Here is a 10,135-nt window from a genome sequence, read left to right as displayed (position 1 = left end):
AACAGGAGACATTGTTAAAACAGCCAAATAAATAAATAAAAGTACAATGTTAGTTTAACATGTTATTTTCTTTAGCAGCGGTTTAACTAAAACAATGAAAAAAAAGTTATTTGACCTGAAGAGAAATGGATCATTACCTGCTTATTATCCCCCTCAGAGTTCCTGACTGGCTCCATCATTTTCCTCGGCACATTAGCAAAATTAACTTTAAAGCCGGCAAAGCCGATCCACCCACAAGCGCATTGGAATAAAAAGGCACAGTTCACAACAGCAGGGTCGTGTTTATTTTTCACAAACACCTACATAAACTCAAAACTGCGGCGTCCACCAAACAACAGAACTGGTCAAACTGACGAAGGAAATCAAGAGAACTTTTGAGAAAACTACTTTCTTCAACAACAGTTCAAGGGCTGAAGCGATCCACCAACTTTTTGGAATTCCAGGGTCCAGCTCCGATGCTCAGAAACTGCTGCTTGACAAGACCTTTAACCGCCTGATACTTGGTAGACTCAGCCTGGGGAAAGAATGAAGACATTTTAACACTCAATGACACTAATGGAAAGGAAAACCGCTAAAACACAAAGTCGACTAAGAGTGTGAACAAACAAAAGTGGATCCTACCTTGGCGCTGAGGTAGGTGGGAAGCTTAAGCAGGCGGGTGTGCCCAGCCAGCTGAGCAACCTGCCTGAAGTAACTGTAGAGGGCTCTTTTGCAAACTCTGCTCGACGAATCGGGTCCACTAACACACTGCGATCTAAGAAACAGAGAATTCAGCAATCAATGAAATATAAGGTGAACAGCTTTGACATAAAAACTCTTTAGTAAACACCTTTAAAACATTCATCTTCTTTTTGTTCATAAAAAAAACCCAAATTAAATACATGAAGAGGTCACATCTGTCTTTGTTTTTTTTGTGACAAACAACTAAAAAAAAAAAACTTACCAGTTAAAAATGTAAAAAAGAAGATTAAGTTATACAGTGTTAATTTGGAATATCACAGCTCCAACTGTCATAGTCTCGCTGTTTTTCAGATTTTTTTTCAGTGCAAATTTTTCACGTTTTTTTTTTTCTATTTTTCACAACGCTCGGTATTCTGCGTCTCGATTGGCTGTAGATCATTATCAATCAATCTCCACTGTGCCATGTCTCCTGATACAGGATTTTTGTTGTCATTCTACAATAAAGGACTTATTTTTCTATGAAAGGTCGGACTTATAATTTAATTTAAAAAGAAAAAAGTGAAAATATTCATGTTTGAAAAAAGTGTATAGCGTGTACACCCTTAAAACACCTACTGATGATTAATCCTACTTTGCAGATTTTTAGAAAGCAAATCCTTGGATAAAAGAGGGATAGATGTTTTCAATCTGAAGCATAGTTTGTTTTTGGTCAGAAAGAGGGTTCACCGTTTGAAGGCGGGACAGGTGTTTTGGTTGCAGGTGGGGATAGGAGTGCTGGGCATAACAGCATTAATAAAAACTGACATTAACAGATGGACAGTAAAACATGTGTCATGTCAAATCAAGGCCATGGCACTGAATCCAACCTGTAACAGAGGAGCTCCAACTCCAGACAGTCGGGGTGTAACAATTCGGCTCAGAATTTCAGAGGGCTCGGTTGCTGTTTAACAAATCTCCCTGATATGTACTGCTATTTTGTGAACTATTATTTTATCTTTATTTATTGTGTGTGTTTTGCTGCCGGACACCTGAATTTCTCCGTTGGGAGATTACCGTAATAAAGTTGTTATCTATCTATCCATTTTCTGTATTTTTTCAGTACGAAAAACTAAGGCAGAAAAAAATTACTTACAAAATGCATGTATTGGTTTTACATAATAAATAAAATTAACCTAAGTAGGTGATCTGCTTAATAAAATAATTCAACGATTAGCTGCCAAGAACCAAAAACTTTGGATACTTAACACTGACCTGAAAAAAAAAAACATTTTAACTTGCACATTTTTTTTTGTAAACCCGATTGTTACAGTCAGGTGATGCTGTTTTAAGTGCGTTGACAGATTGGATGCGTTACCTGTGGCGTACGCTATCTTTGTGTAACAATGTCAACAACCCCAAGCTAACATTAGCGGGGAAACAAAAATGGTGAGCCATATTGGAGTTGTGCAGTTTTGAGCCAGATGCCAGCTTAGACGAGGAAAATGAAAGCGTACATGGATCCATTTGTCTGCAAGTGGACGCATCGGAATGGAGCAGAGCAGGGAGCTTGTGGCCCGCCGTTGTAGGTCCTACGTTACACCGTGTGACATCACAAGAGACCTTTTTCAATCTACATTTTTCATCTGCTCCTCATTCTCACGATTTAAATAAAGACATTCTCAGAAATGCAGTTTTAATCTAAATTTCATTTATACCTTTCCTTCATCATGAGAAAAATGCAACGGGAACATATTTAAAACATTAAAAAACACAATTTTCATTGGAGTGGGTCTTTAAAGTATTGACACTAAAACTGCATCCTTCAGGTAAAAAGCTAAAACTGATTTTTTTCCTTCTTTCAATTGAGTGAGTCAAGTTGTCTGCAGCAGCTGGATTTGGACGGCTGCAAAGCCAAAGATGATGAAAGAGGCTCTGTTCTTCTCAGAGGCTGTCATACCAGCCTTCACTGCAGACTGACAGCGCCTCTACCTGATCACACGACCTGAGTTCAGGAGTGTAAACAGACGCAGCGACAGCGAGGTCAAAAGCCTCAGGCTTAAAGGACAGGGCTGGCGACATATTTCCTTACCCCTCAACCACAGTGCCTTTGCTGGCGTCCAGCACTTCAATGTCCGCGTCTCCGAGGCACCAGTTGATGCTGAGTTTGCCTTGGAGTGGAGACGTCCCCTTCGGTCCCGCCGGCTCAACACACAGAAAGAGGATGCTCTGTCTCTTGTAGGGCGAGGGCAAAAAGCTCTGCCAGCCATCACCCAGCTGGTTGTTGATATCAGACACGTCTGTTATCGAGATGTTTGAGACTCCTACCCAACAGAGAATTTCAGAATAAGGTGTAATAAAATGAAGCCAAGGAAATTAAGCAAGATAATCCAACAAACTTTAAACCATTTAAAGTACACCTAGTAAAATTAATACAATGTATTATAAAGCTTCTGGTTTTTCAGTTTTAAAAACACCAACATTTTTACAAGGTTACAAATACCAGTTTTTACCAACTTAGAATTGCAGACTTTGAAGTTCCTCTTCCTCATAACTCAAGGGTCTAATTTCTAAATATGAAGCTAGATTTATTCGATTTTGGCTAATAACTGAACTGACAAATATTAATGATCTAATATACTCTACATGCCTTTTTTTTTCTCTTTCCAGTTGAAGCCAAATTTTTCCTAATATATTTGAATAATTTTCAAATATTTCAGAATCTTCTAAACAATTTATAAAACTTAAAGAAGGGGCAAAAAACTTCTCCAAGAAATGCTAAAACTCAACATATTTTTTTTTTTTTACATTTCAAATGAAATAGGCTTTCCACAGTCTTATAAAATATCAGATTCATGGCACGTTACCTATCACCATGCTGGTGATGTAAAGAGGCTGGATGAAGTGGCTCAGTAAAGCCCCTTGAACCCCGGTCACAGTCCAGCGACACAACTTGTTACTTTCGGAGAGGCAGCACACTTTAGCACTCCATAAGCTGGGGTCGAGGTAGACTATGGGGACCAGAGCGCCATTGGTGTGATACTGAAGCTTCGTGGTGGTCTTCATGTTAAGGGAGCTTCTACACAGAAGAATCACATCGTATACTCAGTTTAGAAGCACTGCTTCGAAATAAATGAGTTATTATGTTGTCAAAGCAGAAAATATGTTGTTGATGTTCACAGATGTTGTGAGTTTGCTTCTATACCCATGAGATGAAAGGCAGTATTTACTTCATCCAAGAATTGGATTTTTCCACAGCTAACCATTTTGTATTCAAAATGTAGCTTCAAGCGAAACAGAAAACATGAAACAAGAAATAAAAATGGTTAAGAGCAAAAGAAGATAAGCAAACTGCTGTACTGGAAGCTGAAGTTCTTAGTGGTTCCCTCAGGAAAATGGCTGGTGTAGAGATGCAGGCCGATTTGGGGTTTGAGCTGCAGCTGGTGCTTGTCTGCACTTTCCTCAAAAATACTGCTCTCCCTGGCCTTTGGATCGGCATCGAAGAAAAGCAGAAGTTCTTTGTACAAAAACCTGAACACAAGAGAAGAAAAAACATTTGGCAATAGCTACGGAAATTTTGTTTTCCATAAAAAAAACTTCATTTTAAATGATAAAACAGGAAGACGATGTTCAGTAGCAACTGAGATTTAATTAAACAAACACCAGCTAGTTTTTGCTTTGACTAATAAAGAAAACAGTAGATCGGAACTTGAGATTACAATGATCCGGTTATATCAGCTAAGGACCATTTTGTACCTCAAAAGAGCCCTTCTGGCAATTATGATGGCGTGGCAATCATGGACCATCGTCCCGTTGTAACAGAGCCACTTGGCACAGATTGAACGGCCCGCTCCGAGGGCCACCACCCGGTACCGCCAACAGAGACGACCTGCTGTGTCTCGTACTTCTGTGGAAGAATCAAATTCATTTTGAACTTAAATTAAGCTTTGAAAATACTTAAAAGAATTAAATAACTGTGACAACCTGAGGGACATTTGAACTGAATCCAAATCAGGTTTTGAAGAACGTGACTGAACAGAGGATCTGGTCTAAATGTTGACAGTAACAGCAAACATCTGGTGAAGAACCTTTAATACTGAGTGCCAACAAGTGCCAAACATGTTCCCTTCATGTGTGCACCATATCAACCATCAGCAGGTTGTCACTTTAACTCAGAAGTTAACTTGAACAGTTTTCTGTTTACCTGTGATATTTTTCCAAATACACCGTAAAATAAGTTACTTCTTTTTTTAAATGACACTCATCAAATGCAAAAACAAATGTCGTTTTTTTCTTCTAACATATTTGAAAAACGAGTAAATGAAGAAACACTTTACCTCTTGTGAGAAGAAAAGCAGCCATGTGACTTTTACAGCCTTGAAAATCTGGACACCTTTCCAGAAGGTTGTCAAAATTCTCGTTACTCAAAGCAGCAATGTGATTGCTGTGCCAGTCTGTTTGCCACACTAAAAAAATAGAAGAGTTTAATCAAAGACAAAAGAAAAATCATGACAAATCTGTATGAATAGAGGAAATAGTAGGATTTTGGAAACACGGTACTCTTATTTATTCTGATTTTTGTTCATTAAAATACTGTTCAGCTGTTTGTTTAGCAAGACCAATAGTTGAAAGATCAAAATCCTTCATTGTTGTTTGAATGTTTTAGATGAGGAAGACAAATTAACAGTAAAGTATATCAAGGAAAAGAGTTCACAAATGTGCAGGCAGTCTGCCTTGAATCAATCCTGGATCTTTCAGAAGTACAGTAATCTCAAACAAACATGGATGTCGTTCACCTTTCAGCACATCCCATCAGGGGTCGTCTCAGGTGGTTTAGAAGATTTTTAAACCAGACGGCCTTCCTCACACAACCCTGCATTTTATCTGGGTTGGGGACCGGCGCGGGGGGGCCTGTGGCTACATGTTTAGGCGGTAGTCCTGCCCTACACACTGAATGAAGCTCATTCTATGGGAATTGAATGCCCATGGACTGTGCCAGTCCTGCACTTCACCAACTGAGCTACCCAGCCGCTCTCAAATAATCACGCATACTGCTTCAAAATCTTGAGAATTTTAAAATTATGTTTCTGAAGTGGCTCTATTTGAACCACTTGTGTTGGTATTCTGATTTAAAACTTTGTAAACGTGTCTCAAGGTTAATGTTTGGAACCTAAAAATTTTTTGTGTGATTTGGAAGACATTAAAGACGAGCAAATATCCCAGGAATAAGACAGAAAGGTCAGACTACTGACTACTTCCTGTTAGAAAGCATTCATATATTTTGTGCTGCATGTTTATTTGGTATCACTTCATTTTCCTCTACCAACAGCTGCCACGTCCATGTCAGTCCAGTGACAAAACAAAGATAGATATAAAGACAATGTTCTATTATTTTTACTGAACATAAACAGTAAAAAGGATAAAGCTGGTGTAAAAAAGAAAACGGATAGGACGAATTTTCAGTATGGCAATTGGATATTCTCCAAATCAGTCGGATTTTCTTCTTTTGAACCAGAACTGCACCTTTATCCTTTGTGATTTCATCTTGAGCGTTCAAGTGGTTCCTCTGGTCAAGTCGAAGCTCTTCATCTGAGAGAATGTCTTCAACCGGGGACATGCCAAAGTGAGACATGTCAGCTGGGTCGTCGTCATCATCATCAGAGTCTTCCTCCTAAGACAGTTTAGTAAAAACAAACCTTTAGTGTTTCAGATAGTTTTTTTATTTTATTTAAAAGTAAATACAATAAAAGGAGATTTAATACACCAGTATAGGTATAGAACTGTATCTTTGTTTTACTTCTCATTCACTCACCTTACTTCCCAAGAGGTTATCAGAAGTAAGTTTACTTTTGCACTCAAGTTCAGAAGTTCCAGATATTGTCTGCCTTTCACCTCCTTCATAAATTCCAGCTTCTTGTGAGCATTTATGGAATTCAGCATCATCTGTGATATTTCTAGATGGGCAAGAAAAAAAATCCCAAAATATTTATTACTCAAACTGTGTAAACATCCTGAAAACACAGATAAAAATTTACATCTTAAACTACAAGAATAGTTAATTGTTTCTTCAGTAAATGTAGGGAAGATGAGTTTGAAATTAAAAGCTTTGCTTCAGATTGGACAAAAAAAGTATTTTACTACAGTAAAACTTTAGCCTTAACATAGAAAATTATGATTATTTTGTTTAATCACAAACAACCGAAAGCGTGAAACATTAATTGTGATAAAAAATGAAAAGAAACTTCAGAGATTACGTCAGAGTCCAATTATGTATAAATATTGATGTATGTCAGTCAAAAATAAGAATTGTGGAATGCATTAGAGAGGGAAAAAGTGTTTGTTAGGATTATACAGTTGGATACATGACCCACGTCTTCACCCACCTCACACACACACACACACACTCACCAAAAAGACAACAAAAAATAAACCCTCAAACAAATGAAACCTTTTTTTTTAATTACCTCTGCCCATCAACATTGCCATTACTGGGTTTTTCATCTGCATCAGGGACTTTCGATCGGCAACAAACAAACGTTGGCTCGCAGTCATTCCTCTTGAGCCAAGATGCACTGATTCCTCCTCTTGGGTTATAATTAACTGCATTTAGATTTGCCATGCTCCCCAAGAAACCTATACTCAAGCAAAAAACAATCAATTGGGTAAATTGTGGATCCAAAACTAAGAAAACATTGAAATAACACAAACTATTAACTAGCTTTAGGTACAACGATAAACAATCTAAAACTATTAAATAAATATTAATTAATTTATCAAATATAAATTTGATAAAATATATCACGCATAAACTATTTCTAAAGTTAGATTTTAGGTGATTCAAAACAAAGAAACATGCAAATAAATTATTTTTTTTAAAATATGTTGGTTTAATATGTTTATTAAAATTGCCCTAAACTCAGTCAAACATAAAGATAAAATGAAACCAAAAAACGAAAATGTTTTTTAATGGGGTGGAGAGGCTCAATGATCACTTGTTTTCCTGAGCTGAAACTATTCATTGAACAGTCAAATCAATAAAGAATTTCCAAGTCAAAATAAAAACTCAATCAGTTAAAGATGCCTTGTTTGCTACACGCTGTCAACATGGTGACATCAAACGTTTCTACTAGGCTGCTTTAACGTGTTTAAAGTTAAGAGGAAAGGAGTATTTATTTATTAACTAATTTTCTCTGGTTAACTTTTGAAAAGTTTGAAGCTAGAAATTCTTCATGCTAGCTAAGCTAGCGTCACATGCTAACACATTTTGCGACGTTACGTAAACAGCTACGACGAATGCATCGGTATAAAAAGGTTGACATAAAAATAAAAAATATTAAAACGATAACAATTTCGCCGGAGGATTACCTGGTCCCTTGCCTAGACTGTAAAACACGAATGTTCTGCGCGATGAGAGAAGCGGTGAAGTTCCGACCCAACAGTCGGCTTTCAGGAAGGAGGGAGAAAAAGCATAGTCACGTGACTCTTTCAGCAAATACCTTTCTATCATTCATTATTAATATTATTTTATTATTTATGGTAGTGAACACATGAAAGTTTGACTATTTTGTAGATGAAAAATTAATTCCCTTTATGTTTATTACCTTCAAGGTGAGTTATGACGTCACACGTTTGCAATTCGATTCGATTTTCAAAATAAAAAATAAAACATGACTTCCTTATTTTATACAACCTGCTGCACAAACAGAAGAAATAAAATGAAATAAAAAAACATTGTTGTTTTTAACTTTTCAACTTTACTCTTTAGATGAAAATGTTTTTATTAATATTTGTAGGAGAACACATGAATGTATTCGTAGGAGAATGATGAATTTAAGCGGATACAGTTAGGCATGCTTACATGTTTAACCCTTGTGCTATCCTAGGCAATTTACCATTGGGAGTTGGGTCATCTTGACCCACTAGACAGTGCGCTGAACCTTTTTTCTTCAATGATTTGTGATCTTCACTTGTGTCCGTGGATTACATGAAATCTTTCCACCTTTATCCACCTTTGTCATGGTGGGGAGACCACGTCAATGTAAGGGTGGGGTCATCTAAGATAGCACAATGGTTAAAATATTTAGAAACCTACAAAACAATGTGAAAATGTGAAATGTAGAGATTTAAAGGGAGGAAGCATCCAAGGGTTGGTTTCAACTTTCTCATGTGTGAGCTTGTGATGCTTTGGAGGTTTTTCTTGTTATTATTGATCTTTTTTTAATTTCCAATGTGCTTGCTTATGCCTATGGTCAGGGTTCAACTAAAACTATACAATAAAATCTGAGATTTCGGCTCACACACGCCTCAGCTTCACATCTCTATTTACACTGAAATATTTGCATAGACGTCACCCATGTTGATAGAATTTAGATTGAAAGTGCAAAATAAATGAAAAGATCTGTCATGTTTTATGCATATACACATAGCAAATGGGTATGGGATGGCTTAGTAATATCCATGAATTTGAAATGTGTCACGTTGCTCACACATGAATCCACTCATTGACATCAACACTGAATATCCAATGATGAGATGAGTCAAATGGACCCCCCTCGCTTTCTTCAGCTCACGCACACCTCACTTAGGTGTCAGGCTTTATTTGCTGTTGCAAAACATCCCTGTGATCATTGTGAAATTCAAGAGTGAACTCTATTTCCCATCTTCTCACCTCCAGAGAAAGCCGCCATATGTGTTCCTAGCCAAACAAGGGCTTCTTACGAGAGGGTGTATGTGTGTGTTGTCATTTCTTGCTGTGACTGTGTTTTCACATGAGACTGAAATATCAAGCCAAGCCCATCTCAAGAGATCCCGCTGGAAAGAAACTCAAGTGTCGTCTTCATATTAAACACAGTCTTTTCCCTCCTGGGCTCTGCTCTCTTTTGTCTCTTCCCATTCCTCGTCTCTCTCCATCTATGCTTTCTTACTTTTTTTTTTCTTTTACACCCACACTTGCTCATAGGCTGGGAGATTGCGAGAATGCGAAGTGGCGTGGCACAGACAACCACAGAACCGCAGTCTTAGTCTTATTTATTATTCTTTTTTAGTATTTTGCTCAGACACAATCTTTTGAATACATTTGTCACCCTTTTTAGTGTTGGATTATGGACAAGCAAAACTGTGAAATATCAAGCTTGTTTGGAAATATCTTTAAGCATATGTTGCGTGTGTGTCTGCACGTGTGTGTATGAAAGTGTGATCAGAATGGTTGGCTTGTGCATGTGTTCTTGTAATGGAAATCACTGCTGATGGTTGGCTGACAGTGATGTGAATTGTGTTAATTAACAAAGTAACACTGACATAAGAGGAAAACATGTTCGGTTGTCTTTGAAGACAGAATCTCTCTGAACATTGGAGGTCATATTATATTTATTTGTTTGATTTATTATTATTTATATATATATATATAATAATAATTTATATATATATATATATATATATATATATATATATATATATATATATATATATATATATATAT

The 10,135-nt window shown here is 37.0% G+C and overlaps 1 protein-coding gene across 1 annotated transcript; it reads right to left on the bottom strand.

Moving 5' to 3' along the window:
* Nucleotides 1-261: 261 nt before the first annotated feature.
* LOC101155625 (adenosine deaminase domain-containing protein 2) lies at nt 262-8,127 on the bottom strand. The gene is made up of 11 exons (XM_020708695.2): nt 8,023-8,127; nt 7,122-7,290; nt 6,470-6,611; nt 6,181-6,328; nt 4,995-5,123; nt 4,414-4,564; nt 4,018-4,188; nt 3,525-3,736; nt 2,750-2,981; nt 622-754; nt 262-514 (listed from the first exon to the last, which is right to left on the bottom strand). The coding sequence occupies exons 2-11, from the start codon at nt 7,274-7,276 to the stop codon at nt 404-406; spliced, it is 1,584 nt and encodes a 527-aa protein (XP_020564354.1). The 5' UTR covers nt 7,277-7,290; nt 8,023-8,127; the 3' UTR covers nt 262-403.
* Nucleotides 8,128-10,135: the final 2,008 nt, after the last annotated feature.

Source organism: Oryzias latipes, chromosome 14 (genome assembly GCF_002234675.1).
Source record: "Oryzias latipes chromosome 14, ASM223467v1".
Taxonomy (NCBI): domain Eukaryota; kingdom Metazoa; phylum Chordata; class Actinopteri; order Beloniformes; family Adrianichthyidae; genus Oryzias; species Oryzias latipes.
Note: the sequence above shows the minus strand (reverse complement) of the source record. Positions and strands in the feature narration are given on the sequence as shown.